The 21,160-nt window shown below is 45.1% G+C and overlaps 1 protein-coding gene across 1 annotated transcript in view; it reads right to left on the bottom strand.

Annotated features, from left to right (window-relative positions):
• Nucleotides 1–14,297, bottom strand: part of CBL (Cbl proto-oncogene) — a 100,667-nt gene extending 86,370 nt beyond the window's left edge. Inside the window, exon 1 of the mRNA XM_081098583.1 lies at nucleotides 14,056–14,297. Coding sequence (XP_080954709.1) covers nucleotides 14,056–14,244 — 189 coding nt within the window. The 5' untranslated portion in view covers nucleotides 14,245–14,297. The remainder of the gene's footprint in view (nucleotides 1–14,055) is intronic.
• Between the last annotated feature and the right edge of the window lie 6,863 nt (nucleotides 14,298–21,160).

The following is a 21,160-nucleotide window of genomic DNA, read 5'->3' as shown; positions in this document are numbered from 1 at the left end:
GCCAGGTTCACCAGGTGTACTGCTGCCTAACGCACAGGGCGGGGTAAGGTAGTTACAGTTGTGAGTACGCAAGACAGTTTATTCTTTTATGATTATTTATTAATTATTGCATTATTTTCCATATGAACAGCTGTAAACCTACTTTCCCCTACTCTGTTTTAAAAACGGCTTTACTATAGCAAGAATCACAGAAAACTTCAACCAAAGTCACAGACTGAACAGAGCAGACTACCTTCTTCCCTGGCCTAATACTACTTTTATTCTACAGACCTTGCAGCATTTCAATCATGAATCACATGAAATGCTCAATTGAGCTCATTTTTCATAAGGAATTTTTTAAAATGTTACATCCTTTGGGGAAGCTTATCTAAATAGGCATAAAAACAACACTTCATGTTTTACAATGACTGTGATATCTTTATAACAAAAAAGGGTGAAATTACTTATAATGTTACTTTAATTAAGCATTAAAATTTTAAAGAATAAAAAATAAAAATATTCTCTACCATATCCTCCTAATTAATCATATAGAAAAAGAGGGACTATATTCTGATCCCACTTTAAGTAAAACGGTTACACTTCACTCTAAGTGCTATATCTTGGGCCCAGGAACTGAAGTTCAGGCAAAGCCTGGGTCCTGAGGAGCTCTAGTGAGGAAGAGTGATGGAATCCTATATATTAAAACCCTAATATGCAAATTCACCGAATGGTGGAACGACCGGTCCCTATGACATGTAATGACCACCAGGGGGCAGATGCTTAATGCAAGAGCTGCCCCCTGGTGGTCAGTGCACTCCCACAGGGAGGAACACCGCTCAGCCAGAAGCCGGGCTCATGGCTGGCAAGCACAGCAGCAGTGGCGGGAGTGGGCCTAAGCCAGCAGTCAACATCCCCCGAGAGGGGTCCTGGACTGCAAGAGGGCGCAGGCTGGGTTGAGGGACGCCCCCCCCCGCCCCGGCCCCCAGTGCATGAATGTTGTGCACTGGGCCTCTAGTAAAAGTATAAATGTTAGCACAGATAACTTGAATTAAATGTGATGGAAAAATAGGGTGTACAAACCTCTATGCAAATTAACCAGTACACTTTTTTTTTTTAATCCTCACCCGAGGATATTTTTCCATTGATTTTTAGAGAGAGTGGAAGAAAGTGAAAGGCAGAGAGAAACATCATGTGAAAGAAACATCACTGGTTGCCTCCTGCACGAGCCCCAGCCAGGGCCTGGCCCAGGGAGGAGCCTGCAACCAAGGTATGTGCCCTTGACCAGAAACGCACCCGGGACCTTGGTAAACAGGTGGAAGCTCTATCCACTGAGCCAAACCAGCTAGGGCCAGTACACATAATTTGAGGAGACACAAACCCTTAAAAGTAGATAAGATTTTGTGTTGAATGGTACTAATTAAACACTCTCTTTTTATATATATTTTTATTGATTTCAGAGAGGAAAGGAGAGGGAGATATAGAATAGAGACAGAAACAGCAATGATGAGAGAGAATCATTGATCGGCTGCCTTCTGCATGCCCCCCACTGGGGATGGAGCCCGAAATCTGGCCACGTGCCCTTGACCAAAATCGAACCCGGAACCCTTCAGTCCACAGGCTGACACTCTATCTGCTGAGCCACACCACTTTGGTTGTGTGACTGGCAGGCGTTTCTTCATGTGTGCAATGCTGCTGTGTGCCCACATAGGTCACTTGCTGAATGGCTTGTGTTATGGAGACTTTGTTATATACATCCAAGAAGGTATTGTATGGAGGAAACTAAACCTTACATGGTGCGTAATGCTTGAATCCAAGTCAGTCTCCACTATTAACTAAGTTACATAACCTCTCAGCCTCCCTCATCTATAAAAAAATGGATGATAGCCTTGGCTGGTGCTGTTCAGCAGTTAGAGCATCTGCCCGCATCCTGAATGGTGATGGGTTCATTTCCCAATCAAGAGCACATATCTGGGTTGTGGGTTCAATCCCCGACTCCAGTAGGGGCACATGTGGGAGGCAACCAATTAATGTGTCTCTCTCACATCCATGTTTCTTGTTTTCTCTTTCCTTCTCTCTTTCCCACCTCCCTTCTTCCTTCCCTCCCTCCCTTTCTATGCTACCTAAATCAATAGGCCTGGCCAATGTAGCTCAGTGGTTGAGTGTCGACCTATAAACCAGGAGGTCACAGTTCACTTCCTGGTCAGGGCACATGCCAAGGCCACAGGCTTGATCCCTAGTAGGCGGCATGCAGGAGGCAGCCAATCAATGATCCTTTCTCATCATTGATGTTTCTATTCTCTCTCCTTTTCCCTTCTTCTCTGAAATCAATGAAAATATATTTTTAGAAATAAATAGCCCTAGCTGGTTTGGCTCAGTGGATAGAGTGTCAGCCTGTGGACTGAAGGACCCTGGGTTTGTTCCTGCCAAGGGCATATGCCTTTGGTTGTGGGCTCTAATCCCAGTAGAGGGCGTGCAGGAGGCAGCTGATCAATGATTCTCTGTCATCATTGATGTTTCTATCTCTCCCTCTCCCTTCCTTTCTGAAATCAATTAAAAAATAGATTTAAAAAGTAAAATAAATAAAACCATTATGTTTAAAAACTAAATAAACAAATAAAAAATAAAATAAATGTTTAAAAAAGGGAAGGAATGGATGGATGGATGGACGGATGGACGGATGATATCACTAAAGGGCTACAGCAAGAAATAAGTTCGTTTAATGTAATTAAAATCATTCCCACCTTCCCTTTCAGTAAATACGTTGGTAACAAATATTTACAAAGCACTTACTATTGTGTAAGACCTCCAGACTGGACAATGCAGCAGATAAGCAGCCTCCAGCTGCGTCCCGAGAAGCTTACAATCTTAAGCAGCTCAGATAAGCACAGAAGAAATATGTATGCTGTATTTAAACTTGACTCTGTACACACTTATGTGGTCACTTATCACTATAACATAATCTCCTGTAGGATAAGAATTTACACCAAGCACTCTGCTTGGGATTTAGGGACCAGGCAAACATAGGAAGAAAGGCAAGAAGAAAAGGAATAAGAAGTCCAATGAAATACACTGATTCAGCCATGGCTGGGGAGCTTCAATGGTTAGAGCACTGTCTGGATACACCAAGGTTTCAGGTTTAATCTTCGGTCAGAGCACATACAAGTAACAACCAAAGAATAAATAAGTGGAACAACAAACTGATGTTTCTCTCTCCTCCCCTCCCTCTCTCTCTCCAGAAATCAATCAATAAAAATGTTTTTAATATATGCTGATTCATATGTTCTATCATTTGCATCTTACCTCCAAAATATAGGATGTTAATTAACTCAAGGTGCTTTTTTTGGTGGGGAGGCAGGTGGGTAGGAGCAGGTACTGAGTGTACAAAATAATGATTTGATATATGTACTAGTATATACTGCGAAATGATTACCACAGTAAATTTAGTTGACATCCATCATCTCACAGAGAAGGATAGGTGTTAGTTCTTCCTTGAATATTTAGTAAATTTATCTGTGAAGCCATCCAATCCAGAATGTTGTTTGTTGGGAATTTTTTAATACTGCTTCAATTTTGTTGGTTGTAATTGGTATGTTCAGGTTTTGTTTTTTCTCAATTCAATCTTGGAAGATTATATGTTTCTAGGAATTTATTCATATGTTTCAGATTGTTCAATTTGTTGGTATATAATTTTAACAGTATTTTCTTATAATCCTTTGTATTTCTGTAGTGTTCATTATTTCTTCTTCACTTTTTTTTTCATTTATTTGGGTACTCTCTTTTTTTCTTGATGAGTCTGATTAAAGGTTTATCGATATTGTTTTATCTTTTCATAGAACCAGTTCTTTGCTTCACTGATCTTTTGTATTGATTTTTTTTTTTTTACTCTATTTTGTTTATTTCTGCTCTGCTCTTTATTTTTTTACTTCTACTCACTTTGGACTTTTTTGTTGTTCTTTTTCTAGTTCCTATAGATAGATGTAAGGTTAGATTGCTTATTTAAGATTTTTCTTGTTTCTTGAGGTAGGCTAGTATTGCTATGAATTTGCCTCTTAGAACTGCTGTTGCTATGACTCATAGATTTGGGGTTGCTTTTTTTCACTTATATTTGTCTCAATGTATCTTCTGATTTCCTTCTTCATCTCACTGTTAACTTATTCACTGTTTAGTAACATGTTATTTAGCCTCCATGTGTTTGTGTGTTTTTCAGGTGTGTGTTTTTTTCCTAGTAATTGGTTTATCTTTTCAAACCACTGTATCAGAGAAAATACTTGTTATGATTTCAATCTTCTTAAATTTACTGATACTTGTTTTGTGGACTAACAAGTGATCTATCGTAGAAAATGTTCCCTGGGGCCCTGGCCGTTGTGGCTCAGTGGATAGAGCGTCGGCCTGTGGACTGAAGGGTCCCGGGTTCAATTCCGGTCAAGGGCATGTATCTGGGTTGCGGGTACATCCCCAGTAGGGGGTGTGCAGGAGGCAGCTGATCGGTGTTTCTCTCTCATCGATGTTTCTAACTCTCTATCCCTCTTCCTTCCTCTCTGTAAAAAATCAACAAAATTTTTTTTAAAAAAAGAAAATGTGCCCTGTGCATATGAAGAGAAAGCATATTCTACTGCTCTCTAGGGTGAAATGCTCTAGAAATAACAATTAAATCCATCTGTTATAATGTGTCATCTGAGGCCACAGTAATTCCTTTTGGATTTTCTGTCTGAAAGACCTGCCCACTGATGTCAAAGGGTGTTAAGTCCCCTACTATGACTGTATTACAGTTGATCTCTCCCTTTATGTCCATCAATATTTGCTTTATGTATTTCAGTGCCCCTATGTTGCAGACAAAAATGTATACAAGGGTTATACCCTTTTGTTGGATTGATCCCTTTACCATATGAAATGTACTTCTTTGTCTCTTACTACAGCTTTTCTTTTAAAGTCTATATTGTCTGATATAAGTATTGCTACCATAGCTTTTTTTGTTTGTTTTTATTTGCATGAAATCTTTCTACCCCTTGACTTTCAGTTTGTGTGTGTCTTTCATCTAAAGCAGTGGTTCTCAACCTTCCTAATGCCGTGACCCTTTCATACAGGTTCCTCATGTTGTGGTGACCCCCAACCATAAATTATTTTCGTTGCTACTTCATAACTGTAATTTTGCTACTGTTATGAATCGTAATGTAAATATCTGATATGCAGGATGGATTTAGGCGACCCCTGTGAAAGGGTTGTTCGACCCCCAAAGGGGTCGCGACCCACAGGTTGAGAACTGCTGGTCTAAAGTAAGTCTCTTGGAAACAGCATATATATGGGTTTTGTTTTAGCAATTCAGCTACTCTATGTCTTTTTTCTTTTCCTCACCAGAGGATATGCTTTTATTGATGAGAGAGAGAGAGAGAAACATCAATATGAGAGAAAAACATTGCACAGTTGATTCTCGTACGCACCCCAACTGGGGATCAGATCAGGCTCACAATTCTAGATATATGTCATTACAGGGACTCAAACCCACAACCTTTTGGTGTACAGGTCCAAGAAACTGAGCCACCCAGCCAGGGCTACCCTATGTCTTTTGATTGGAGCACTTAATCCAATTATATTTAAAATCATTACTGGCTGCCCTAACTGGTTTGGCTCAGTGGATAAAGCGTCAGCCTGTGAACCAAGAGGTCCCAGGTTCGATTCTGGTCAAGGGCATGTACCTTGGTTGCGGGCACATCCCCAGTGGGGGGTGTGCAGGAGGCAGCCAATCGATATTTCTCTCTCATCGATGTTTCTAACTCTCTATCCCTCTCCCTTCCTCTGTAAAAAAAAAATCAATAAAATATATTTTTTTAAAAAAAGAACAATCAAATATATGAACAATAAGATGACTATATATATATATATATATATATATATATATATATATAATACACACACACACACACACACACACAATTGAATCTAAAAAAAACAAATGAACAAACAGAACAGTCAGAGAACATTTTGATGATTGGGAGGGAGTTTGGGGGTTGGGTGAAAAAGATGAAGGGATTAAGAAGTGCAAATAGATAGTTACAGAATAGTTACAGGACTGTTAAAGAACAGCCTAGGGAACATATCAATAATATCATAATAACTATGTATGGTGTCAGATGGGTACAAGATTTATCAGGATGATCATTTAGTAACTTATAGAATGTCTAATCACTAGGGTGTACACCTGAAAACAATATAATACAGAGGTGGGCAAAAGTAGATTTATAGTTGTGGGTAAATAAAACAGAATTTACTCTTCTATTAATACCGGTGCCCTGGTGCACAGATTCATGCACATTGAAAGGAAATTAATTAGAAGGTGGCCGGCAGGGTGGGACTGGGTGAGACGGGCTGGACACGCCCTGCAGCCAACCTCCCACAGTCCCTCCCTGGCCAGCTGCACCTGGGGCAGTGCCATGGCTCAAAGGGTGTCTGCAGAGTGAGCGGGGTCCCTCCGGCAGGTGGGGTCCCTCAGCTTGACCTGCGGGGATTGGGCTTAACCCGGCTCTCCAACATCCCCCAAGGGGTCCCAGATTACAAGAGGGCAGCTCTTGGGTGACACACCCTGGAACTGGGCTCCCTCCTCTCTGGCTCCAGGGTACATCACCCAAGAACCACCACTGCCAAGTCACCACAGCTCAGCAGCTCCTGCGTTGAGCGTCTGCCCCCTGGTGGTCAGTGCACATCATAGCTACCAGTCGGACAGTCGCTTAGCCTTTTATATAGATTTCTTAGTCGTTGTATTATTTATGCGTACTATAACTGCAAACTCCTGTATTGTATGTCAACTGTAATTCAGAAATTATGATTTAAATAAATTTATTTAGCACTAGCCGGTTTGGCTCAGTGGATAGAGCGTCAGCCTGCGGACTCAAGGGTCCCAGGTTCCATTCTGGTCAAGGGCATGTACCTTGGTTGCGGGCACATCCCCAGTAGCGGCTGTGCAGGAGGCAGCTGATCGCTGCTTCTCTCTCATCGATGTTTCTAACTCTATCCCTCTCCCTTCCTCTCTGTAAAAAATCAATAAAATATATTAAAAAATAAATAAATAAATTTATGTGTATGTATTTACTGCCACTTCATTATTCATATTTATGTTCCTCTTTTTTTCTTTCTTCTTAAAAAAGTCCTTTTAACATTTCTTATAAGTACTGTTTTGGTGGCGATGCACTGCTTCGGCCATTGTTTGTCTGGGAAGCCCTTCACTTTTTCAATTCAAATGACAGCCTTGCTGAGCAGAGTAATCTGGATGTAATCTTTAATTTTCATCACTGAATATTTCAGCCCAATCTTCTGGCAGGCAGAGTTTCTGTTGAGAAATTGGCTGACAATCTTAGGAGAGCTTGTAGGTAACTATCTTTCTCTTGCTGCTTTTAAGATTCTGTCTTTATCTTTTTTTTTTTTAGTCCTCATCCAAGGATATTTTTCCATTAATTTAGGGAGAATGGAAGAGAGAGGGCAAAACAGAGAAAAACATCACTGTGAGAGAAACGCATTGATTGGTTGCCTCCTGCAGGAGTCCTGGCCAGGGCCAGGGCGGGGCAGGGGAGGAGCCTGCAACCAAGGTACATGCCCTTGATTTGGAATTGAACCTGGGACTCTTTGGTCCCTAGGTCGATGCTCTATCCACTGAGCCAAACTAGCTAAGGCTCCGTCTTTATCTTTAATTGCTATTTTAATTATGATGTGTCTTAGGGGAGCCTCTTTTGAGTTCATCTTGTTTGGGACTCTGCACTTCCTTGATTTGTGTGTCTTTTTCCTTCATCAGGTTGCAAAGTTTTCAGTCATTATTTCTTCAAATAGGTTATCAATCCCTTTCTCTCTCTCTTCTCCTTCTGGTATCCGTATGATGGGGATGTTGTTGCATTTCATGTTGTCCCAGAGGTCCCTTAAATGTTCCTCATTTTTTTAAAAAAAATATTTTTTCTTTTTGCTATTCTAATTGGATATTTTCTGCTACCTTATCTTCCAAATCACTGATTTGATCCTCTGCTTCATCTAATCTGCCTTTGAGTCCTTCAAGTGTATTTTTAATCCTCACCTTAGGATATGTTTGATTTGAAAGAGGGAGAGGGAGGGAGGGAGGGAGGGAGGGAGGAAGGGAGGGAGGGAGGGAGGGAAAGAGGGAGGAAGGGAGGAACATTGATGTGATAAACACTGACTGGTTGCCTCCTGTATGCACCCTGACCAGGGATCAAACCCACAACCTAGGTCAGTGATGGCAAACCTTTTGAGCTCGGCGTGTCAGCATTTTGAAAAACCCTAACTTAACTCTGGTGCCGTGTCACATATAGAAATTTTTTGATATTTGCAACCATAGTAAAACAAAGATTTATATTTTTGATATTTATATTTAAATGTCATTTAACAAAGAAAAATCAACCAAAAAAATGAGTTCACGTGTCAACTCTGACATGGGTGTCATAGGTTCGCCATCACTGACCTAGGCATATGCCTTGATCAGGATCAAATCTGCAGCCTTTTCTGGTGTATAGGACAACACTCCTATACACTGAGCCACCCAGCCAGGGCTCCTAGTGTATTCTCCATTTCAGATATTGTATTTTTCATTTCTGACTGGTCCTTTTTTATGCTTAGTATCTCTTGAATTAAGTTCTTACTGAGTTCATCCACTCTTCCCCTAAGTTCCTTGGGCATCCTTATAGCCATTGTTTTGAACTCTGGATCTGGTAGATTCTTTTTCTGGAGGTTTCTCCTGTTTTTTCATTTGGAGCATGCCTGCTTCTTTGTCTCCCCATTTTGGCTGTCTCTGTGTATCTATTCTGTGTATCAGGTCAACCTGCTCTGTGTTCCAGTCTTGGCAGGGTGGCCTTCTGTAGCACGTATCGTGTGGGGCTCAGTGTACAGTCTCCCTGATCACTTAGGCTGGGTGCTCCAGAAGAGTTTCTGTGTGGGTTATGTGAGCCCTCCGATTGCAGTTGTCTTGATTGCTGTTTGACCTCCCGTGGATGGGGCTGGCCTTCAGCCTGGCTGACTATGAGGCTTGGCCCCGACCACAGTGTATGAGTTGCTGTGCAAGAGCTAACCACACAAAGCAAAATCCACCCTGTAGGATCTGGTGCCTGTCAAAACCTCCCTTTGGGTGTGTGGCCTGTGGAGCTACCCGCCTCCCTATACGGTTTTTTTTTACTTAAGTTTCAAGCAATGTTATTTGGTTTGATTGTTTTACTTATTCAATTAATTAAATGATGCACATGATGATAATTAAAACATTTTAGAAGCCCAGCTGGCATGGCTCAGTGGTTGAGCATCAACCTATGAACCAAGAGGTCACAGGTTCGATTCCCAGCTAGAGTACATGCCCGGGTTGCGGGCTCTATCCCCAATAGGGGGCGTGCAGGAAGTAACCAACCCATGATATTCCCTCTCACCATTGATGTTTCCATCTCTCTCTCTCTCTCTCTCTCTCTCTCTCTGAAATCAATTAAAACATTTTAGAGATGTCTTCCCATCACTCACCCAGGAGACGCAGGCTTGGGAGTTTTCGAAATCTGGAGCTGGAAACTTTTTTTGAACTCATGCTTTAAGGGAAAGCATTTTCCAATAAATTACATTCCTTTTTTTAAAAAAAATATATTTTATTGATTTTTTTACAGAGAGGGAGAGAGATAGAGAGTCAGAAACATCGATGAGAGAGAAACATCGATCAGCTGCCTCCTGCACATCTCCTACTGGGGATGTGCCCGCAACCCAGGTACATGCCCCTGACCAGAATCGAACCTGGGACCCCTCAGTCCGCAAGCCGATGCTCTATCCACTGAGCCAAACCGGTTTCGGCTACATCCCATTTTTTTAAAAAAATCAACACCTTAATGTTTTAATGATGTAAACTTATTTAAAATAAAAACATAGTATACACCTAAAATTCTGCCAGCATAATGCTCTACCTCAGAAGTGGGTAAACCACAGCCTACAGCTTTTTGTACACCTGCAAGCTAAGAATGGCTTTTACATTTTTAAAAAATATATTTTTATTGATTTCAGAAAGGGAGAGAGAGAGAGAGACATCAATGATGAGAGAGAATCACTGATCAGCTGCCCCTGCACGCTCCCTACTGGGGATCAAGCCTGCAACCCAGGCACATGCCCTTGATCGAAATCAAACCCGGGACCTTCAGTCCACAGGCCAACACTCTATCCACTAAGCCAAACCGGCTAGGGTGGCTTTTACATTTAAAAGTGTTGTAAAAACACCAACCAAGAATATGGGACTGAGTATGTGGACAGCAATGCCTAAAATATTTACTATTTATCCCCTGACAGAAAGGTTTGCCACCTCCTGCTCTACTTCATAATGGAATTTTGAGTGCCTCACTAAACCAATACCTTCATACTTCTAAATCTACACTTAAGGAAAGTTATATGATTTCTCTCTCCATTCCCCTGTCCAGTAGTTTCTTTACTAGCCACTCTCTTCACATACAAGTGTTTACACAAGCATTACACAATATTCTGGGTTGGTTAAAACACACACACACACACATACTAGGGGCTGAGCATGTCTTTTGTTTAATAACAAGCACTGCAGCACAAGTATTTTTCCAACCAGTTTAAGTCCCACAATGGTTTAATAAACTGAGCCTATGAATGAATTAGTGAATTCGGCCTATGTTGCCCAGAACATGTGACTTATGCCAACGTCTCCATCTGCATACACCCAATATTGCAAGAGGGCAGGAGACTAAAGATTTCCAGTGCTAAATCAATAAACTAATTAACAATAGGCTGGAATAATATTCATCTCACTTCAATGACAAAGAAAAAACATGTATGAGATGGTGACAGAACTAAATTCAATAAATGTGTGAAACCTATGGATTTGAAGTTCACCACTTAGACCACCTGAAGTCACATTTAAGACTTCCAACAATAAATACAGTGAAAAAAGAGAACATCTATGCTCAAAATGTCAGAAGTCAAAGAGACTATGTGACCTAACAACACTGCAGAAACATTCAGAAATTCTGGAAATAGTATGAACCTTTCCTACATCAGAAAGAACAAAGTTTTCATTTCAGCACAACCAGTAATATGTGATATAGAGTTCAAAGAGGACTACAAAACACCTTCCGAGACAAGCAGCACGGGAGTAAAATACCTCTCCCTACACTAAAGGGGAAAAGCTAGAGGCCTCCTCTCCTTGAAACTGTCAACACCTAAAAATCACCTTCACTCAAAACTCTGGGTCCTCCTTATTCTTCCCAAATAATTAAACATTCTGCAGAAGAAATAAAAAATCAACACACATGCTTTAAATAGATGAAGCGGGAAGACTTAAGAAGGGATCTTATTTGGACTACCTTACAGAGACTCAAAAGTTTGATTGAAGTTTGTTTTTTGGAAGAGGTCTCTAATCAATACAATTTTGATACATTGCGTAGACATCTTATATGAGAGACTAATTAGAAATGTAAACATTTTTGTATACCAGAAGAACCATTTTAGTCTTAACTGCAAATTCCTAAAATGCAAACCTACAAACTTCAGATTTTGAGTACATTCATGTTTTTACATATATATGTATTTTTTTTATTATTATTACTAGAGGCCTGGTGCACAAAATTCATGCACTGGCGGGGGGGGGGGGGTGTTCCTCAGCCCAACCTGCACCCTCTCACAGTCCGGGAGCCCTCAGGGGATGTCCGACTAAGCCAGCAGTCGGACATCCTTAGCGTTGCCACAGAGGCAAGAGAGGCTCCCACCACTGCGCTCGCCAGCCATCAGCCCGGCTTCTGGCTGAGCGGCACTCCCTCTGTGGGAGCGTACTGACTACCAGGGAGCAGCTCTTGCATTGAGCGTCTACCCCCTGGTGGTCAGTGTGCGTCATAGCGACCGGTCGTTCCGCCGTCAGGCCAAAACTGGCTCTCCAACATCCCCTTAGGGCGTCCCCACCAATGCACAATCGGGGCTGGGGAGGGATGCGGGAGATTGGCCAGCCAGTGAGGGACCACAGGAGGGCTCCAGGGCATGTCCGGCCTATCTAGCTCAATCCCAATCTGCTGGACCCCAGCAGTAAGCTAACCTACCAGTTGGAGCGTCTGCCTCCTGGTGGTCAGTGCACATCATAGCGACTGGTCAATCAGTCGACTGTCTGCCCCTGGTGGTCAGTGCACATCATAGCAAGAGGTTGAGTAGCCTTAGCATATCATTAGCATGTTACACTTTGATTGGCTGAACAGCTGACCAGCCAACCAGACACTTAGCATATTAGGCTTTTATTATATAGGATTATTGACTTCAGAGAGGAAGAGAGAGGTATAGAGAGATAAAAACATCTATGATGAGAGAGAATCATTGATCAGTTGCCTCCTACACACCCCTACTGCGGATCAAGCCCACAACCCAGGCATGTGCCCTTGACTGGAATCGAACCTGGGACCCTTCAGTCCACAGACCGAGGCTCTATCCACTGAGCCAAACCAGCTAGGGCTCATAATCATTGTTATTAGTGGTTTCTAATCCAAAACAATACAGCAAATACTTTTCAGAAGAGAAATCTGCCGAAACCGGTTTGGCTCAGTGGATAGAGCGTCGGCTTGCGGACTGAAGGGTCCCTGGTTCGATTCCAGTCAAGGGCATGTACCTGGGTTGTGGGCACATCCCCAGTGGGAGATGTGCAGGAGGCAGCTGATCAATGTTTCTCTCTCATCGATGTTTCTAACTATCTATCTCTCTCCCTTCCTCTCTGTAAAAAATCAATAAAATATATTTAAAAAAAAAAAAGAAGAGAAATCTTGGACCAGAGAATAACCAATTTTACTACGGAAATAACACCATTCTCTTACAATGTGCCAGATCCTTCTAATCACTTCTCACAGTATAAATTTCACAGAAACAAGTTATTAATAATGTGAAAGAGATCAAGGAACTATTGTATTGAATTCTCTGGCACAAATTGTTAGACTGCTTCAAAACACTCTTCAGTACTTGGGACTAACTACTATATTTCGTTATATAGACATGACTTCCAGGAAGTATAGTTCTCCCAAAGGCCAAACTTAAAGTGGCTAATATAATGGTGTTATTTTTCAAACTTGCTAAAAAAATTTTTTAGCCCTAGCTGGTGTGGCTCAGTGGATAGAGCGTGGGCCTGCGGACTGAAGGCTCGGGTTCGATTCCGGCCAAGGGCACATACATGTCCCGGTTGTGGGTTCCATCCCCAGTCGGGGGAGTGCAGGAGGCAGCCGATCCATGATTCTCTCTCATCACAGGGGTTTCTCTCTCTCCCCCTTCCTCTCTGAAATCAATAAAAATATATTTTAAAAAAGTTTCAGCAGGTAACCAAAGCAGCCCACGGAGCAGGGTAGCCAGGTGCTGCAGTCAGGAGACAAGTCCGTTACACAAAGCAGAACCCAGCCGGCGGGTGAGAGAGGAAGTTGAGCAGCGGCGCCTGCGGCTCAGCAGCTCCGCCGCGCACCTTCCCGACACCCGCTCCGCGGAACCCGCGGACTCTCCTCGCACATCTGTGCCCCGCGGGCGGCCGCCGGGATGTGAGGAAAAAACTTGCGCCAGCGCGGGCAGGGGAGGCCAGTGAGGCACCCCAATTCCTTCCATCTTGGTGTTACGGCTGAAGGAGAAAGAAAACTAAACGGCAACCGAGGCAGCGTGCCTGCGGGGGGTCCCGCCCGGGCCCCTCCGGCGCCGCGGCTCCAGGAGTCAGTTCCCCGCACCGGCCGCCGGCCGGGCCGCCGAGCACTTCTCACCCCGCCCCCAGCCCCGGCCGGGCCGCGACCCACAGCCCTGCGCCCTGCGCGGCGCCCCAAGCCCGCACCCCCACCGCACTTCCGCCCCGCGGCTCCCGGCCAACCTGCGCCCCAGGCCCTTTGTCTCGCCACACGCACCACCTCCACGTCCCCCACCAGCAGCTGCCGCGGCCCTTCCCCCCGCCCCCGGCTCCCCGCCCCGCGACCCCCGCCTCCAGCCCGGCACCCCGGCTCTGCGCCGCCCGGCCTCGCCTGACACGTCCCCTCCCCCCGCTTCCCGTTTCCTCGGCGCCGCCGCGGCCCACGCCCACGCCCCCCGCCCGCGGCCGCAGGCCCGCACCTTGTCCATGAGCTTCCAGCACTTCTCCACCATCTTCTTGTCCACGGCGCCCGGCGGGTGGGGGCCGAGGTGGTGGTGGTGGTGCGGCTGGAAGGCGTCCTTCATGAGCCCGATCAGGCCGCCCGCGCCCGAGCCCCCGGAGCCGCCGCCGCCCCCGGGCCCCGCGTTCTTCTTCACGTTACCGGCCATGGCCGCGGGCGCGGGGCGCGAGGGCGCTGGGGCCGGGCCGCCGGCTCCGCAGGGTGGCGAGCGGGGCGCGGGAGGGCGCGCGGGGCCTCGCCCAGCCGCCGGCGTCGGCGCAGGGAGGGCGGCGCAGGGAGGGGCGGTGGCGGGGCCGAGGGGTCCGCGGAGCTCGGAGATCGGGCGTCCTCGTCCCCACGGGCCAGCGACCCCACGCCGCCCGCTCGCGGCCGGCAGCCAAGCTGAGCGCCGTCTCCACCTCCTCCCTCCTCCTCACCCGGCGGCCCGCGGGCGGGGCGCGGGAGCGGCCGGCGGGGCGGGGCGGGGGCGGGGGGCGGGGCCGGGCGGCGAGGGGCGGGGCCGGGCGGCGAGGGGCGGGGCCGGGCGGCGAGGGGCGGGGCCTGGCCCGAGTCTGCGCACTGGACTGGGCCGGCCGCGCGGGTCCCCGCGGGCGGCAGGTCGGGCGCGGGGCGAGTGGGTCCTGGTGGCTGGAACCTGGGTCGTGGAGGAAGAACCTGAAGGTCAAGTCTGGAGCCGCGGCCGCCAGAGAAGGGAGGGCGGGTTCCGCGGTGGAAGGAGGGAAAGGATCCCCACGCCACGCGGGTGGCGGTGCGTCTACACTCACCCTCGGCGGCCGCGGACGCGACTGAGAGCGCGGATCCTGGGAACGGACCGGACCCCGGGAAAGGCTGAGACAGCGCGCCGTGAGCTGCTCTCCCCGCGCGCCCTTTGACCTCAGAGCACAAGACACTTCCCCCTTTGGGCTTCTGAACCCAGTTCCTTTGCTGGGAACTGAGCATGTACGCAAGATCCCCTGCTCAGCGCCCCGCACCGCGGCCGCCGGGCCAGGCCTGACCACAGCCTGCGGGGCCGAGTCCGCGAGGAGTCCTCTGCAGCTCCCCCTCACTTCCCCTTTTCGAACCTAAGAGTTCCGTTGGAAGAACTTTGAAAAAAGGAACTTCCCTCCCAAAGAAGGAAGTGCCCTGCCCTAATTTGCTAATTCTGAGCCTCCTCTTGGGGAACTTGCAGACACTGGTGTGTCAATAGGGACTCAGTTCCACCTTAGCGCGCCCGCCTGGCTCTTCCACCAAACCCTCGCCGCCCCGCCGGTTAGGGAAGTCAGCTGACAAGCGCTCCTGCATCTACGGGAAACAGCTCTCATCAAGACCCTCAGCCAGATCTCCTGGGCTGCAGTTCAAAGGCCTTTATGGAAGGCGGCGGACGAATCCAGTGTCATTTCCTCCAGCGGAATTTCCTTCATTAGTTCCTCTCTAGAAAGTGAGGACACTCCCAAGGGAGACTCTAGGCCAGTGGTCCGCAAACGCAGCTCTCGAGGCACATGCGGCTCTTTGGCCCCTTGAGTGTGGCTCTTCCACAAAATACCACGTGCGGTATTTTAAATATGAGGGAAGCTTTTCTCAACAGGCTTCAGGAATTCAGAAACAGCAAAGCGGCGACGTTAGCCTTTGTTAAAAAAACCTCTCAATGCTACTGTAACAATTAAATTTTTCTCTCTTTAATATTGACATTGGCAACTTTGAAATGCAATTGCTGGATTTAAAAAACAAAGAACTGTGGAGCTCGAAATTTGAACGTCTTTGTGCTGATATAGAAATATTGGAGAAAAACAAATGTGAGCTTAGTTCACAGCACAAGTGGTCTGCTTTGAAACACCTGGAGAAGGAAGATATGCTGATTTTTAACACCTGGAATAGTATTCCTGACTCATATAATCAACTGAAAAACTAGCGTTTGCTGTTCTTCCCTTATTCGGGTCTACATATTTATGTGAACAATCATTTTCAAGCATGAACCTTATCAAGAGTAAACTGAGAAGTCGTCTTATTGATGAGAACCTGGAATCGTGCCTAAAATTAAAAACAACAACATACAAACCTGACTTACCCAAACTTTCCAAGGAGATGCAAGGCCATTGTTCACATTAGTGTTTGTCAGTCATTGTCATGATTTAATTTTATGGGTATTGTAAGGTAAATTGTAAGGAATTTAATTTTATCAATAAATAATATCGTTATTAAGTGTGATATCAAGTTTTATTCAACGTACCTATAGTTTAAGACTTAAAACTTTAAGTAAAATTTACTAAGTTAATTTTAGGGAACGTTGTGGAGTGAAAGAAGATGTAGTGTTGAGGACTGAGAAAGGTATGTTGAGATGGTTTGGACATATAGAGAGGATGAACGAAAGGAGATAGACGAAACAAGTATACAAGACGTGTGTGGATGGGAGAGTTGGAAGGGGTCGACCTCAATCAGATTAGGAGTACCCTAATTAAGTTAATAACAATGTACCTACCTATATAGTTTAAGTTTAAAAAATTTGGCTCTCAAAAGAAATTTCAGCCGAAGCCGGTTTGGCTCAGTGGATAGAGCGTCCGCCTGCGGACTGAAAGGTCCCAGGTTCGATTCCGGTCAAGGGCATGTACCTGGGTTGCAGGCACATCCCCAGTAGGAGATGTGCAGGAGGCAGCTGATCGATGTTTCTCTCTCATCGATGTTTCTAACTCTCTATCCCTCTACCTTCCTCTCTGTAAAAAATCAGTAAAATATATATATATATAAAAAAAAAATTTCAGTCATTGTACTGTTGATATTTGGCTCTGTTGACTAATGAGTTTGCCGACTACTGGACTAGGCAAAGCTCTGAGATAACGGGCAAAACTTAGCATCCCTAGTGCCACCCCTGTGCCAGGCCCTCCTTCTCTCCCCTGGTCTATTGATATCTTTTCCACACTGGTTGTCCTGCTGTCTCCAATCCATCCTGTCACCAGACAGGTCTTCTAAATATGGTTCTGACAGCATCACACACACACAAAAAACAACATTAAACGGTCCCCATTCCTCCTGAATGAAGTTAAGAGCCATGATCTAACTCCAAATTACCTGGCGGTTTTACACTATTCCTATACATGGATCCTGTGCTGAGTGACTCACCAAGTCACAAAATACCACAATTCTTTTCTTCTTTTCATAACCGTTACTCAGAGTGCTAGAGCACCTCTCACCAACACCAGAGAGGTGTTCCTGGACAGCCCCCTGCGTCCGTGGAGAGGGTGTCCCAGCCTCGATCCTTCCCATATAAATGAATTTATACCAGAGACCCTGACTGCATTTTGGAAAGCCAATTTATTACAGCAGTTGGAGTATGCCCCTTATTTAAAAAGCAAAGCAAGCAAGCTTATACATCTTATGCAGCCCAGACAAGCACTCAGCTCATCTGAAGAGCAGGCTGGGTGGGGTCCGAGGCGTTATATACCCTCCTGTCTATAGGCTTCAACATCCCTTTGCTGGGTACATATTTTGGTGCAGCTGAATTCTCAAGGCCCCTGTTTACCTTGCTGTGGCCTTCCCAGAATTCCTGAGAAGCACCTGCACTTTCCCTGGCCCAGCCTTGGAACTGCTGGCTTCTCTGCTCAGGAAGTAAAGCAGCCCTTTGCCCGGTTCCCTTCTTCTCCACCCACCTCTCCCCCCGCGCCCCCAACCTCTCCTTAGGGAGGTGTTTAGCCATTTGCTCTGTGTCCTTGGCTGGGAAGATAATGGCTTGGTAGTTATAGGCTGGCTGCAAATTGCCCACAGGTTTTGGCCTTGTTTTAATTTTCCTGTCTCCATGTCCCTAGTCCTCCTGCCTGCAATCCTGTAATACCTCTAAGGTGTGCTGCTAAAGTCAAATCCATTCTTCAAAAATCACTCCAAATAGTGTCCTTCCCAGACACTCCAGCAAGAAACAATCCTTCCCTCTGTTAACGTAAAAGAACATTGAAGCCTGTGAAGAGCTTTGGTGAGTCTATTTGAACCACACTGTCCACAGTTGCCAGGAAGCAGTGTGAAGGTGTTGGGATCATGCTCCGGAGAATGGCGGGCTTACCTTGTTTTTATAAATGACCATCAGGGGAGGAGGTGTGAGTGGGTGACATGAAACCCATTGGTGAGAGATTAGGGAGGCGGGAGAAAGCAAAGTTGGGGGGCGGGTGGCGACCTCTGGGATTGGATAAAAAGCGAAATGATGGACACATGCTTTTCTATATAGGTGGGTGCAGGATAGTTAACAGGCAACAATTAACATGATAAAAACAGTGAGGGAATTTGTGGTCCCCGCCTGGATGCCATTTGTTGTGCCCTGAGGGGTCCTGAGAAAGGGAAGTTACAAGTTACCCAGACATTTCACAGGTATGTTATCTTAGATGCAGAAAGACAATAAATAGGCTTACCCAGCTGGTTTGGCTCAGTGGATAGACCAAGCATGTCAAACTCAAAGGCTAACACGGGCCAAATAAACAAGGTTGAAGTTTATGTGGGCTGCAAAAAAACAAAAGCTTCTATTTTCATAGAAATGTAAGTTTATTTCGGGAGAGACATGCTGAATACAAAGGGCTGAAATAAATAAGTAGTCATTAACAAAATAATAGAACATTTTAATAGCAATATTTTTTCTTGAACATTAACTACCAGACACTGAATAACTGCACAAATTAATAAGCGTAACGCAAATAAACTCATTTTTCTTGTTCTCCAAAAGTGAAATATTTCCTGTTGCGCACACCAAACAAGTCAGTCCAAGACTAATGACGTGGCCATCAGCTGCTAAAATATTCGCTGCTAGTGTCAGTGGAGAGAAATGGTGCGCCTCAGGGAAATGAATGCAACATGATTATAGTAATCAGTCATTAGCAAACGTTGTAGTTCGTTGTTAATAAGTATGTATAACAGGATATTGTAAAAATTAAGTTACAAAATTTTTATTTAAACGTTTCTTAATACCGTTATATTGGCTGGGCCGCAGAAGTATTCGTTGTGGGCTGCATGCGGCCCGCGGGCACATGCTTGGGATAGAGCATGGCCTGCGGACTGAAGGGTCCCAGGTTGATTCTGGTCAAGGGCACATGCCAGGGTTGCAAGCACGACCCTCAGTAGGGGGCGTGCAGGAGGCAGCTGATCAATGATTCACATCATTGATAGTTCTCTCTCCCTCTCCCTTCCTCTCTGAAATCAATAAAAAGAATATATTTATAAAAAAGAAAGAAAAACAATAGGCTTAGTAAAGACTGGAGGTTGATCTTTGTCAGGGAAAATACTGGCCTAGGAAATGGCTACCTCCCATAAACTACTTTTAATTAAATTTTTAATTTCAGACCATCCTTTGTGGTTACTTTAGGTCTTTGAGTTTGCAAAACCGCATGCAGGCCTTCCCTGAACTAGTCAGGTTAGCATATGGCCTTTTTTCCCCGTCCAAACCTCCTCTAAATTTCCACAACCACTTCTTTCTCACACCCACTGCAGATACACAAAGGCAATTTTCTTTCCCTCATTGTTAGATTCTAGATCAATGGAGTAAGGTAAATTAACCCTTGAGCTCTAGCCAGTTTGGCTCACTGGATAGAGAGCACGGCCTGCAGACTGAAAAGTCCCAGCTCTGATTCCGGTCAAGCGCACATACCATGGTTGCAGGCTCCTCCCTGGCCGGGCCCTGATTGGGGCGTGTGCAGGAGGCGAACAATCAATGTGTTTCTCTCACATCAATATTTCTCTCTGTCTTTCCCTCTCTCTTCCACTCTCTCTAAAAATCAATGGAAAATTATCCTCAGGTGAGGATTTAAAAAAAAGAAAAGAAATTAACCTTGGAACCTATATTGAATCTTATTAACCAATGTCACTCCAAGAAATTCAATAAAAACGTTTTAAAAAATAACAGAAATTAACCTTTAAAAACAATTTAAAATATAATAATGTTACATGCAATAAACATTAATATTTTAAGAAAAAAAGATTTTAAATATAATATTACCAAAACTGTACTAACATAGTATAATATCACAAAAGTTGTAGGAAATGTTAAAAATCTGCAAATAACAGGATTACTTCTATTATATTCTAAAATACTCTTTTATCTGAGCTTGTCTAGGTCATCTATATGCCTCTAGCTTAAAGGCTTCCCATTTGTACTATCTTCAGTGCAGGCTGCCCAGAATGGAATGGCGTAGTTTGGTGTTGTCTCTGCTGCAGGAAGCCGTGTTTCATTTACTTACAATGACATATCTATCACATCTGAATGTCTCTTCAAAACTCCCAGATGTGATCCTATTCAAAGGAAGACAGAGATATTCTAAAATAGTCTTTCTTATGCTCATTTCTAAACAGAGTTGGAAAGGTTGGCCCTGGCAGGTGTGGCTCGGTTGGTTGGCGGGTTGTCCCATACACTGAGCGGTTCATTTCCCAGAAGGGCATGTTCCCAGCTTTTGGGTTCAATCCCAGGTGGGGGTGGAGGCAACCGATCGATGTTTCTCTCTCACATCTATGCTTCTCTCTCCCTCTCCCTTCCTCTCTCTCTAAAATCAATAAAACCTTTTTTAAAATAAGGAAATTGTTACTTTGTTCATAATTTTCACTTGGCTTGTTTTCAAAATACACTAGAGGTGAGATTGGATTGTTGATCACAATGTCATTCTCACTCCTGGGTTAGTCTAGAGCTAACTCAGTTCATACCATATGTGACATGCGGCACTTTTCTTGTTCCATTTCACCTTCACCCCAAACCACATCCTCATTCTGCACCTGAAGGTCGGCTGACTGAACATATTTGAAAAGTAAATGCTCTTCTGAGGCATGCTATGTTGCTTGCATTCTGTAAGCTCTGTCCTCAATATGTCATCCATGCATCCGCATAATGGAGACACTAACCGTCCGTGGAAAACGTCCCCAAACAGCTCCTAGCTGAGGAGGACTGGGATATCCTTCCACTGTGTTCTGGGCAGGAGAGGGTTCTGGGGGGAGAATAAACAAAGCACATGCTTCGAGATGAGAAGAAAAGGATCTCCATGTTTAGGAAGGGAGCACAATGCTGTCTGAGCCTGAGGTCAGGACCTGTGAGCACCTGGGGAAACAAGCCTTGTTCTTCTCTTTACCCTGCA

The sequence above is a fragment of the Myotis nattereri genome, assembly GCF_964212035.1.
Source record: "Myotis nattereri genome assembly, chromosome: 9".
NCBI lineage: Eukaryota > Metazoa > Chordata > Mammalia > Chiroptera > Vespertilionidae > Myotis > Myotis nattereri.
Note: the sequence above shows the minus strand (reverse complement) of the source record. Positions and strands in the feature narration are given on the sequence as shown.